Source organism: Mauremys mutica, chromosome 6 (genome assembly GCF_020497125.1).
Source record: "Mauremys mutica isolate MM-2020 ecotype Southern chromosome 6, ASM2049712v1, whole genome shotgun sequence".
NCBI lineage: Eukaryota > Metazoa > Chordata > Testudines > Geoemydidae > Mauremys > Mauremys mutica.
Window position 1 is genome coordinate 88,142,677 of NC_059077.1, and position 13,199 is coordinate 88,155,875.

At 44.5% G+C, this 13,199-nt stretch overlaps 2 protein-coding genes across 3 annotated transcripts in view; one reads left to right on the forward strand and one right to left on the reverse strand.

Annotated features, from left to right (window-relative positions):
• RCL1 (RNA terminal phosphate cyclase like 1) overlaps positions 1-9,813 on the reverse strand; it is a 103,097-nt gene extending 93,284 nt beyond the window's left edge. Inside the window, exons 1-6 of one of the 2 annotated variants that reach the window (XM_045021905.1) lie at positions 9,655-9,808; positions 7,740-8,021; positions 6,741-6,834; positions 2,728-2,843; positions 2,249-2,371; positions 127-291 (exon numbers count right to left, since the gene is read on the reverse strand). In XM_045021905.1, coding sequence (XP_044877840.1) covers positions 127-291; positions 2,249-2,371; positions 2,728-2,843; positions 6,741-6,834; positions 7,740-8,021; positions 9,655-9,747 — 873 coding nt within the window. In that variant the 5' untranslated portion in view covers positions 9,748-9,808. Of the gene's footprint in view, positions 1-126; positions 292-2,248; positions 2,372-2,727; positions 2,844-6,740; positions 6,835-7,739; positions 8,022-9,654 lie in introns of both variants that reach the window. The other variant, XM_045021906.1, reaches the window with a different exon arrangement.
• A 185-nt stretch (positions 9,814-9,998) lies between these two features.
• Positions 9,999-13,199, forward strand: part of SPATA6L (spermatogenesis associated 6 like) — a 46,001-nt gene continuing 42,800 nt past the window's right edge. Inside the window, exon 1 of the mRNA XM_045022381.1 lies at positions 9,999-10,348. The gene's annotated coding sequence lies outside the window, so the exon portion shown is untranslated. The remainder of the gene's footprint in view (positions 10,349-13,199) is intronic.

Here is a 13,199-nt window from a genome sequence, read left to right on the forward strand (position 1 = left end):
CTAGTACCTTACTCCATAAATAGTCCTATTTGAAATCAAAGGTACTACTTCACATGAGCAAAGATGGCAGACTCTGGGCCTAAAACAATTACATGATTTCTGTAAATGGATTTATTAAAAACCTACCTGTGGCAAAAACTCCAACACGCCTAAGGAACTGAGACCAGTATGGGCAATGGGATTCTGAACTGACATAGCCTGAAAACTTTGTGATTGTGAAGAGATTTTCACTCTTGATTTAAATCCTTCAAGTTCATTTTTAAAAGCCTCAAAATAACCTTCTTCCTCTGCCTGTAGAAAGAAAAGATTGTCAATTATAGTTTTGAGTTTAGGGCAATACTTAAGTAAAACTTTGGCTATATAAGTATATACATTATTGGAAAAAAAAAAAGGCTACACAATGAAGCACAGAAAAGGGAAAACACCACCACCCTAAACTTTGATGAAAGTCTTGGAGAGAAACCAGTAGCAGCTTTATGAAAAATCAGTAGGTTTCTTGATTTTTTTGTGTGTGTTTTTAATATTTTTGGTTGGGATAATGATAAAAGGCTATTTTCTTGCAGCTGAGGAGCGGTGAATAGATCCTAATTTTAAGCCATTCTTCATCCCATCCTAGAAGCTGAAAGGAGAGGGGATACTCAGTACTGGACTTTTCAAAAGCAAGTCAACACTAGTTAAAGCTGGGCCCCCATTAACTGACAAGGCACTCTCGCTCCCAAGTGAATCTGCCAGTATGAACAGTCAGACTAAGTACTTGAAATGTTCACAGCGATGCACAAATTCAGCCCCTATGAGCACTTTAAAGACATCCTTTGATTTGCAGCAATCCAGCCAGGAACAGTACAAACTGCAGAAGTGGGTACAGAGAGGTGCACTACAGTGATACAAAAATGCTGTTAAGTGGAAGGCTGTGACAAAGACTGACCCAAGTCAGGGTAAACAATGGAGTCCTTGAAAACAAGCTAACAGGGACACCAAGTCCTTAAATATGCTTTTTTATTAGTTGTGACTTAGAAATCACTTTGCCTGCTTAGCATCTCTAACTCCTTTTACAATTAAATCTTGACATCATCAGCTTGGATGGGCTTTTTTGCTAGAGTGTACAATTTAAAACTTACTCAGACAAAAGTGGATTTTGCAGTTAAACTTCACTGATTTCAAATTTATGATGAAATATGGAGTTCTTGAATTCTTACAATAACATTAGGGTGTGTTCCCCAACATCAATTCATATTTCAAGAACTCCATCTTTCATTAGGATTCTAGAACACTTCACTTAATATTTGTGAAGCACTTTGGAGCTGTGAACTGCACACACTGTTCAGCAAAAATACTTTTAACTATGATTAAGCAGTTCTGTACTAAGTTTTAATTAAATGTATTACACATTAATTTTGCACTACTGTGATGGAGTAGTTGCCAGACCAGATGCTAGTTTATTCAATTGGGACCAGAGTTTCTGAAGAAAGTTGCTGACCACACTGCTCATGCAATTCTTCTGGAATAGCATTTTTATTTGGGAGCGTGGCGATGGGGGCAAATGGGCACTGCAACAGATAGGTCCTGTGGAATGCCCTCTCTTTGCCCCCATCCCAAGATTTTAACATGCCTTAAAGTCATAGCTCTCTGGAGCCTGATACTGTTGCTCCTGGATGGCTATACTTGGTCATTACAGAGGCATAAAAATGTGCCCTTTCCTTAAGAAGGCACATGAAGTCTCCATGGCACACCACGAGCCCAGCTGCTTGAGAAGTTAATCTAGTCCTGAATCTATCTCTCTGGTTAAGCAGTGCAATGGAGACACCTCCTGTCCAGTGTCTATATCTTCTTCTACAGTTAGTTTTTAGAGCACAAAATATTGATTCTGCAGGAACTCTACTCTTTCAGAGAGTAAGGATCTAGAGGAAATGGGAGAGTTTTCACCATTCTATATTACTTGTGCATGAAAGAATGTTACATTTATTGTATGATTATAAATGAAGTACACATTGATTTTATGTTCTGTTCTCCTTTTAGACACTCACAACAGCACAACAACATCCACAGAGCTTCCATTCTCATGGTTACACTGACCATTATTGCACAAAGGGCTGCCAACAACTCAACCTTTCCCCTAGAGCCTGGGGCTATTCCCTTAGCACATATTTAGCTTGCAGCTGTCAGGAAGAAATCTCAGCTGCTCTTGAACACTGATCCCTCTCAGATGCTGCAAGAGCTTCTCTAGCATTAAAATGAAATCATGACTTACTTTTGCTCTTTGGAAAAATAGACGAAAACAGCCTCTGGGATCCACATTACAACTTTTGGCCATTTCTATAATAAACTGCATAACAACTGCTTGGTGTGCTACTTGTTCCATGAGAGCTCTTTTCTGGAAACAAAAGTTACAAAGTTACATTTTTAAAGAGACTGTAAGCATGTAACTAAGATTTCAAATGTGTTTTACTTTCATGATCACCAGTTCTCATCTTACAAGATCAAACTGAAAGTGGGGATGCGCGTGGGGGGGTGGGGGAAACGGAGACAGAACTACTGAAGAACAAACATAATTAAAGGTATTATCGAGGTTCCCTTCAGTAAGATAACTGGAAACATGGGGGAGGTGTAAGGGGAAGGGGGGATAGATAAATCATTTAATGTGATCTATGTGGATAGTCTTCTGTAGCATAAGCAGGAAAAATGTATACCTTCTCCCAGATTCAAAGCAATTTAAGATTTGCCTAATACCTGTTCTGCTTCTAGGTGAAAACACCATAAGATGAGATATTTAGCTGTATCTTCACATACAAGGTATGGATGGTCAGACAAAAATCTCTGGCTATCATCCCATCTGCTTAGCATGCCTGGTGAAAAGGAATTAGAAAGCCAAGTGTTACCATAAAAGTACTCTGCTTATGGTATTTGAATGGCAATGGAGACCAGATAGTTATTACTTGACCCCATATGATAGAGAGTTTTAGGCTATGTTTACACTGCAGACTTTATAGCGGCACAGCTGTACTGCTACAGCTGCACCGCTGTAAGGTCTCCTGTATAGCCACTCTCCCGCCAACATAATTAAACCACCCCAATAAGCAGCAGTAGCTAGGTTGGCGGCATAGTGCTGTCCCCACTGGTGTATTGTTCGTCGGGGTGTATGTTATTTTATTTATTTTTTTTACACCCTGACCAACAAAAGTTTTACTGCCAAAAGTGCCAGTGTAGACATAGCATAATGACAAATTCATTACCACTCAATGAATGCTCAACCTGCCAACAGAAGAGTGACACAGAAGACTAAGGCTAAGTGAGCTAGTCTCATTCCAACTCCTAATTGACATGTGACCAAAATAATGATTGGCACCTTTTTTGCTAGTTTCAGCAGAAAGACTATGTTAAGAGTCCATTAAAGACTGACTGACACTTTCACTTGTAAATGTGGTTTCTATAACAGGACTGAGGCTAGAGAAGCTTGCACTGCCTCTTCTGTATCTCTTCAGTGGCTAGAGTACTTCAGCTTCTCAACTACCAATACAGCAGAAGAATGAAGACAGAAAGAACAAAATAATTTTCCTCTATAATTTTCCTGTATAATGCACATAGTTCAACTAAACTCAACATGATCCAAATATATGAGACAAAAAGAGGCTCATTAACTGAACTTCTGCAACACTAGAAAACCAGGATATTCCATGTTATCTAGTGCATCAGTTGTCAAACTACAGGCCTTAGACCACTGGATACCTGTGTAACACTTCTTGGTGGGCTGCAGAGAGCTAGCTGGCTAACCATATGTTGCTGGCTATTAAAAATTTCATACGATAAAAAAAAGTTTAAGAACTCCTCATAAAGGAAACTGTGGAAAATATTTCTGGATATATCTGCACATTAGATGTCTCCTATACATAAAAATTAGAAGTGAGTTTAGCATTTAGAATTTCTCATTTACTTAGAGCTTTTCTTTAGAACACAAGAGCATCAATAAAGGAATATTAGGTTTTATGAATTTCTGTCCAAGGCGACTGAGCTACACGGTATGGGATCAGTTCTAGAACACTACACAGTAGGCAATTTCTCAACTATAAGAGACTAATCCAGGTTTGAAGTCAGAAGTGGAAAAAGGTACTATTAGACAAAGTAATTAATCTACCTCTGATTTATAGGTAGGATGTTATAATGCAGAGACCAAATACAAACAGACCAAAGTGTAAAATGGTATGAACCAGGAGGAGAAATCATCAAGTTGTATGGCTTGCGACTGTCCTAAACAAAGTGGAAAAGTTATATTAAAAACCTTTAAAACCAAAACCACTAGTGAAGTCAGAATACTAAAAAAAAAAGTTTAGAGAATTCTCATGAAGTCCGCAAGGTTTTATATATTTACCTTATTTCATTCACCATATTAAGAAATTATGAGATTACAAAACAATTAAGTATTTGAGTCCTAGCAGAGGTCAGTCTAAACACAGATTTGGTACTTCGCATTCCACCCAGAAAGCTAGTAAGTAGATATTTCTGCTAAAATGATTAGTGGGGGAACAATTAATATTGTTCCTTGTGTGGTCATCCTTGGACTTCAAAGTTATTTCAGTGACATGGAGGCAGGTCAATCACGTCTGTCGGCATATACTGAGACAACTTCATGCATCACTTCACATTTGCAAGGTTTGTTCTGAAACTAAGAGGACTAGAAACCATTTTTGTTTTTAAAAATATACCACCACAAAGAAAAGCCAGTATGGCATACCAAGTGCCAACTCAACCCATCCCTAGTTGGAGGGATGATTTCCATCAGGTAATCAACAGCCCCAATACAGCTATGCCCCTACACATACAGAAACCAAAGACTCAGAACAATGGGACACATTCAAGATATTCATCAAAATTTCAGAACACTACATGACAAAGGGCATTTGAGTACAATGGTTTTGATCACATTTCAATTATAGAGTTAAAGTGACACCTAGTGGATAGTCTGATATACTTGGATAAACTACTCTACACCTGGGTTACTATTAATAGATGGTTATTTGACTAAAAAGTTATTTTCAGTAGTAAATCCATCATGTGTATTACAGCTATTCCTCTTGTGGCTTACATGGCAAAGATGTGTATTAAATACTTAACACCTTTACATACAGGACTTGAAAAATCCACTCAATGCCCAGTAAATATTGTTCGCTCTGAAGCACATGTACATGCAGAGGGTCTGGCAGTAAGGAGGTTTGAGAAGTACTAATCAATTTCCGCAGATTTTAAGCTGATGCAGCGCTTTTTTCCTGATTCTGCACATAAGGCCATCATTGCTAATGCTGCTTATCTCTTTCCCCAATCAGCAAACAAGAGTTGCTCACTATGTTCTTGCTTGGTGAAAGCTGCAAGCAGCAGCCAAGGCAGGCACTAGAGCAGGGGTGGGCGAACTATGGCCCTCGGGCCGGATCCGGCCTCAGGGCTTTGGATCCAGCCTACGGGATTGCGCCCAGTGGCGCCATGAGCCCCGAGCCACTCTCAGCAGCGGCCGGGCCAACATCCCTGCGGCCCTGGGGCCCTTGCCTCCAGGAACCACCCCCCCGCAGCTCTCATGGCTGGGAACAGGGAACCACGGCCAATGGGAGCTTCGGGGAGGTTCCTGGAAGCGCAGTAAGGGCAACGCATGCAGAGCCCTCTGCCGCCCCCTCCCCGGAGTGGCGCAGGGCTAGGGACAGGACAGGCATGCAGGGAGCCTGCCCTGGCCCCGGTGCGTGCCACTGCTACCCTGGAGCCCAAACCCCTCCTGCATCCTGCCCCCTCAACTCCCTGCCCTAAGCCCCCTGCCTGCACCATGCACCCTAACTCCTTGCCCTGAGCCCCCTCATATACCCCCCCCACCCAAACCCCCTGCCCTGAGCCCTCTCCTGCAGTCTGCACCCCTGCCCTGAGCCCCTTCCTGCACACCACACCCCCTCCCACACCCCAACCCCCTGCCCCGGCCCCGCATACAATTTCTCCACCCAGATGTGGCCCTCGGCCCAAAAAGTTTGCCCATCCCTGCACTAGAGCTAGTCACAGAAAGGCTTCTAAAAGAGGTTAGGAGGAGCATACCAGAACCCCTGATGCCCCAGCTGCAACCAAGTAGCTTTACTGTGGAAGAGAAATCTTCATCTTCCATCCAAGCAGTGGTGCTCCTTCCATCTTTTGTTTGTTTGCAACTAATTAGTGCTCTCAACAGTATTTTTTTTAAAAGGTCTTTTCCCCCAAAGCCGAAACGTTCTTGGACCTGTAGGTTCTTTGTGTTCAACCAGCAAACACAGCTGTAGTCTACAAGAGATTCTAATAACTGAACTAAAATATTAGAAATTTAGCTACTTAACTGCCATTTCCATGGCAGGATACATTTTTGATAAACATTGAGGAAAAAAATGCTTCCCTTTAAAAGAAAAATGCTTCAGAATTTACAATACCACTGTTCTAGTATCACTTTTCATGAAGTGTCAGATAAAGTAGACAGAACCCTCTTTTGCAAGGACGTCAGTTATGCTGAGCACTAAAATAGTGTTTATCTAAAAAGCATTATTGACTGTAGGATTCAATAAACTTCTGCAGCATGCATCCTCTTACTTGGAAAGGACTATTTTCTAATGACTATCAAAGAAAATCCCAAACCCTGATAGACCAGAAACCTGAAGCTTGATTCTGCTAGCCAGATGCTTCATTTCGAAGTGTCTATCTAAACAGAATGCATAAAGCTAAAGCTACCAAAGCTGGAAAAGAGAGGTACTTACCAAAATGTCTAATTTTTTGTTCATGTTTCTGCATGAATGATTTGGATTTGTCTTCATCTTCTATTTCTTTTCTTTTATTTTGATTAATAAAACTCTGTGGGGAGGGGAGGAGGGAGAGAGCTTAATCACAGAATCCTTTTTTATGCTATTTTAAACTATATCATTATGCGAACACCATTTTATTGAATTTCCATTTAAAAAGTAATGCTTATAGTTGTAGGCCAAAAACCTGCAAACACACTGATGCATATACTTAATTTAACGTACATGAGGTAATGTCTGAGAAACTGGGCTTTTTGACAATTAACACCAGCGTTAAAAAAATGACTCCTAACGTCTGGTCCTGGATTATTGCTTGGAATAGCTTTGTCATCTACTAAAGTATTTAACAGGGCAGGTAGCAAGGCACTAAGTCTTTAAAACTCGAGAAATGCCTAACTTTTTCCCCCCCTTAGTACACCTCTACCTCGATATAACGCTGTCCTCGGGAGCCAAAAAATCTTACCACGTTATAAGTGAAACCGTGTTATATCGAACTTGCTTTGATCCACCGGAATGGGCAGCCCTCCCCACACCCCCGGAGCACTGCTTTACCACGTTAGATCCGAATTCGTGTTATATCGGGTCGTGTTATATCGAGCTAGAGGTGTATTTGTAAGTTTAATATTGAAGTATTAATATGAAGAAGGTAGGATTTGATGCTAATTTTATCATTTGGAGACAACTGCTGTTTTGGAGCAATGCAATGTGAGATCCCTGCTAGCAGTACAAAAACATTTCTTATGTTTTGATATCAGAGCAGGACGTACTTTTTGGTGGATTTTAATAAAATTAATGAAAGGATACTCATTCAGAACTTAATCTTGTCATATGGACTGTTCTGGATACGAACAACACTCACAATGTTACAGTGACAAGTGCCATATAAATAACTTGATTTACCTAACAGTTCTATCCCTTGTTTTTACCTGCTTTTATGCATGTTGATATGGTTCGTACCTTATTAAATACGTCCTTGCTAACAGAATCTGTGTTCCACAGATTTTGTGTTTCCCTCTGTATTAGGGCCTCTTCTTTCTGTCTCCATTCTTCCTCCCTCTGTCTCAATTCTGAAGCATCAGTCTGTGCTTTGGCATGTTCCTGATCCAGGGACTCAGAGTTATGCAGTGCTAAACTACCAAGTTTCTGCTGGGCCTCTGCTAAATTCCATTTGCATTCCACAGAGCTCTTCACAAACTCCTTTTGTTTTTGGCAAGCCAATTCAATCCCATGGCCATATATCTGTATGGGGAAAAAAAAATCAGATTTGTTTATTTGGAAAAGTGGAGAGAATTTAGATAGCACGCAAACAAGTAAGGTTAGTTGCAGAACAGAATTCTGAGATGGCAAATTTGTGAAAAGTGAGGTTAAATTCTGAACAGTGACTAAAATTGATATTATACAGTTGGATGTTTACTTCAGTGATTTCCACATTAAATTAGCTCAGTTTACACATAAAATACATTTTAATAACTCCCAGACTTGCAAACTCAGGGATCATGTATCAGCAGTAACAAAGCTTCTCCAACCAAACAGCAGAAAACAATTTTTATGAAGAAGTATGGGCGAAAATAGGATCCAGCTGGCTCTCTCTTAGCTGTTCTGGTTCTGCAGTGCTAACAATAGCCAAAACACCAGAATTAACTCTAAATACATATAAATCTGTAATAAGAAAGTGGCATTTTTACAGTGTCTGACCATAACTGGACTTTCTGAGTATTGCTTAAATGCCAAACAGATTAATATTCTTTGCTTAAAACACCTTGTATAAAGGACAGATATGTAGAAAAATAACCTATTTTACTTAGTTCTCACATAAACATAGGCGGGATTTTTAGTAGATATAAACCCCACCTCAGACACCCAGAAAAAAGAGTATGAATTCCTATATAGCTATCTGCAGTTTCTCATGCTTACTCTGGGCTTTGAAACATGGTAGATCTCCTTTTAACGAAAGGGGACAAGTTGCTGCTTGCTCAAACTTACCCAAGAATCAAAGGTGAAGAGAATGTCTTGAAAGGAACGAGATATATAGTATTCCAAGGAGTTAACTATGCGGCCTCTCTAGGATTTCCAGTTCCTGCTTGTTCCAAACCCAGACTGTTACCTCTCAAAAAGGAGCCCCATATATCTGTACATTGACTTTTTCAACACAACAGTGATTGAATAAGTGTTTATGCAACTCGGCTGCACATAGTTCATTCTGTCAGTCACACCCAGCAGTGCAATGGAGAATGGGAAAAGGCAGCGTAACACTCAAGTGCTGGCCTGGCGACCGCCCACAAACCCAGCGCTGAGTGACTGGGGGGCACACACTGGCGTAAGGGTAGGCGCACCCTACGGCCACCTCTCCTTGCAGGAAACACTGCGCCTCCTTCAGCATCACTTCACTGCAGAGGCTTCGCACTTGGCTCCCATCAGGAGCGTCACGTCGCACCCGCCGCTAGGGCGACCAGACAGCAAGCGTGAAGAATCGGGGCAGGGGGTGGGGGGTAATAGGAGCCCATATAAGTAAAATACCCCAAAATCGGGACATCTGGTCACCCTACTCGCCGCCAACGCGGGCGAACGGCAGCCGGCGAGGGCCGCCGGGCAGGGTCTCATGGGGGCTGGGTTACCGAGCGCCCCGGGGCTCTGCTCACCCCATGCGGGCGGAGCTGGGGCTGGAGGAGCCGAGCGGGGCCCACGGCTCCACGCTGAGGAGGGAGCAGCTCTGGCAGGGCCGGACTCGCAGCAGGCCCGGGGGCTTTGCCAGCTCTGCGAGCCCCGCTGGAAGCGCCGCCCAAGGGCGGGCGGGGCAGCCGCAGTCACGGCCACGCGAGAGGGCAGCGAGCCCAGCGCAGGGCCCGATCCCGGGAGTGGGGGGAGAACGTACCTGCGGGTCCGGCGGGCGGGGCGCGCAGGGCGGGTCCGGCTCCTGCCCCTCCCCCGCGCGGAGACCCCGGGAGCGCGGCGGCCACAGCGCCATCCCCGCGCAGAGACGCGCGCCACCGCCTCGGCCCCTCCAGCCCCCGCCCGGCTCCTCCCCTCGCGCAGGCCCGTTACCGTTACCAGACTGGCCGGAAATTAGGCCGAGCGTCACTTCCGGAAACAGGGGGCGGGTGGGCCGCCAGAGTGACCTCACGGCGCACGCCACCGCCCGCTGGGAGCCACGGGGCGGGGGAGGCTGCCCGCCAGCTCGTGCGGCAGGAGCGCGGGGGCGGGGCCACGTTTGTTATTTAAGCCTCGTTGGGAAACTGACTAGAGTGAAGTGATGCCGGCACCGCGCGGGGCTGAGGAAGCCCCGCGTACGTCTGGCTCTGGAGCCTTTGGCAAAAGGAGGAAATTGGCCAAGGGAAACCCCCACTAAGATAAATGTGACTCCGCTTGGTGTCGTTAGAATTCGTAGCAAAAGTCCCATAAACAATCCGATCTCCTCCATCCGTTTGTCTGCCCAGCCAGCAGGGACGTGTGTCCCTCATAGCGCCCAAATACAGCTTTAGAATGGGCTTCTAATAATCACGGTCCACAAATTAAACTTGGGATATTTTGCAGATATCTCCACTAGTGTATCCAGTGCGTACAAACAGGTAACTGTTTGCAAGGTTATTGTAATCCATAATTAATTACATTATTTTTATTAATACCTTTGTCATAGCAGAACATACCGATTTAAGCATTTTTAATCTGACAGATGGACGTGCCAAAATAATGCTTTGTTAAAATAAAGTTATGGCTGCAAAGTCAAAAGTTAGGAAATGCCAGAATTAAGATAATATTTGCAGAGTTGTTGTAGTCATGTTGGCCCTAGGATATTAGAGAGACAAGTGGGGTGATGTAATATCTTGTATTGGACCAATACTTCTGTTGGTCAGAGAGAAAAGCTTTAAAGCTTATACCCAGAAGACCTGAAGAGCTCATCTCTTTCGCCACAGAAGTTGGTTCAATAACAGATAGAACCTTGCCCACCTTTCTCTCTAAAATAGTGGCAGTCACATCCCTGAATTGCAGGCCAGAATCATTAAATTCTAGTCTACAGTTTCTTGTTTTCCTAGACTATCATTTTTTGGTAATTTTTTAGGTAAAATCACTGTTCTCAGCACTTTGAAAACCATCTCATTCCCCTCTTAATTATCCACCCTGTGCACTGAATGGGGGTCTCGGGGGGGGGGGGGGAATTATGTGGAAAAAAATAAAATGATCATGTAATTAAAGACTGTATCTTAATGCATATACAAAGGGGTCCAAACTAAAGTTGCACAGGCAGCCTGAATTCTATCATTTCTTAACTTTTGAAGGCTTGACTGCACTCTTAATTTTATTTTAACATAGTTTATTTTTATATCACGGGAGGTGATAGTACAGCTCTACTTAGTGCTGGTTTAGGTTAGGCTTCGGCTGGAGTACTGTGTCCAATTTTGGTCACCAATGTATAGAATGGATGTGGAAAAACGAAAGGATTCAGAGGTGAGCAACAAAGATGATAAAAAGGATGGAATGCAAGCCTTGTGAGCAAAGGCTGAAGGCACTGGGTATGTTTAGTTTGCAAAAAAAGGAGATTAAGAGTGGACATAACAGTCCTCAAATACTTGAAAGGCTGTCATAAAAAAGATGGAGAAAAGTTGTTCTCTTTTGCCACAGAGGGCAGGACAAGAGGCACTGGGTTCAAACTGTAGCATAGCTCAGGGGTCGGCAACCTTTCAGAATTGGTGTGCTAAGTCTTCATTTATTCACTTTAATTTAAGGTCTCGCATGCCAGTAATACATTTTAATGTTTTTAGAAGGTCTCTTTCTATAAGTCTATAATATATAACTAAACTATTTTTTAGTAAATAACTATTGTAAAGTAAATAAGGTTTCAAAATTTTTAAGAAGCTTCATTTAAAATTAAATGAAAATGCAGAGCCCCACGGACCGGTGGCCAGGACCCAGGCAGAGTGAGTGCCACTGAAAATCAGCTCGCGTGCTGCCTTCGGCACCCGTGCCATAGGTTGCCTACCCTTGCCCTAGCATGTATCCATGCAGCCTGTTTCTTTTCACCTCTCTGCTTCTATCCACCTAGGGCCAGCTCCAGCCACCAGCGTAGCAAGCAGGTGCTTGGGGCGGCCAATTTTTAAGGGGTGGCACTCCGTCCGGTATTGGGGCGGCACGTCCGGGTCTTTGGCGGAAATTCAGTGGTGGGTCCCTCATTCCCTCTCTTCCTCTCTGAGCTGCTGCCGAATTGCTGCCAAAGAGGAAGAGAGGTAGGACTCGCCGCCGAACTGCCGCAGAAGAAGCGGCGCGGTTGAGCTGCCACCGAAGTGCCGCCACTCATCTTTTTTTTTTTTTTGCCGCTTGGGGCAGCAGAAAAGCTGGAGTCGGCCCTGTATCCACCCCCACTCCCTATTTGTGCTCCTATGATGCTACAGTCTTTATCTCCTCCCCACACTGGGCACTATCCACCCCCACAGCTTCTGCCACTGCATCTTCTCTCTGCTGCCCCCTCTGCCCTATCCCCCCATAGCTTGTCTCTAGCCCTATCCCAGTGGTCCCCAATCTTTTTGTGGCCAGTAGCACATTCATGTTTTCAGAAGAGTGTGGCGGGTGCCAACAATTTTTCAAGGCTTATTTTGTATTTGTACATTAAATAATACGAAAAACATCATATTTAATATTACATAATATATGAATCCAGAGAGAAGCTGGCGCCCGCAGCCCCAGAATACTCTGTCCCCAGCAGGCGCGGGGCCCCGGCTTCTCTCCTCTGCTGGGCACTAGGCGGGCCCCGCGCCTGCCGGGGACAGAGAACACAGGCACCCGCAGCCTGCAGCCCCGGAGTTCTCTGTTCTCGGCAGGCGTGGGGCTGTGGCTTCTCTCCGGCTTAAGCCGTGGCCCCGTACCTGCCTGGGACTGAGAACACTGGCACCTGCAGCCTGCAGCCCCAGAGTTCTCTGTCCCCGGCAGGCACGGGGCCGTGGCTTCTCTCCCCTGCTGGGCACTAGGCGGGCCCCATGCCTGCTGGGAACAGAGAACACCATGCCCGCACCCTGAGTTCTCTGTCTCTGTCAGGTGGGTGCACTAGGCGGGCGCACATAAATGCCCCAGTGAGCACCATGGCGCCGGCAGGCACTGTGTTGGGGACCACTGCCCTATCCTCTCTCGTAGGCTTTCTGTCCCCACTGTTCCTATCCCTCCAGCCTACGTCTGCCCCCTCCACATCTATCCCTCTGTGCAGCCTATCTCGGCTTCCACTCTATGTCCCTATCCCCACACACTTTTCTTTGGCTCTATCCACACAATCTGTCTCTGTCTGCACTGTGCCCCTATTTCTCCCCAGCACAAATTGTCTCTGCTTCTCCTTCTCCACCCCTTTCTGCATTCCAGCCAGGCTGAGTTCTTCTTATCCTAAGTGCTACAAGTAGAGGGAGCCTTGAGAGCACAGAAGAGACTTTTCCTCCTCTC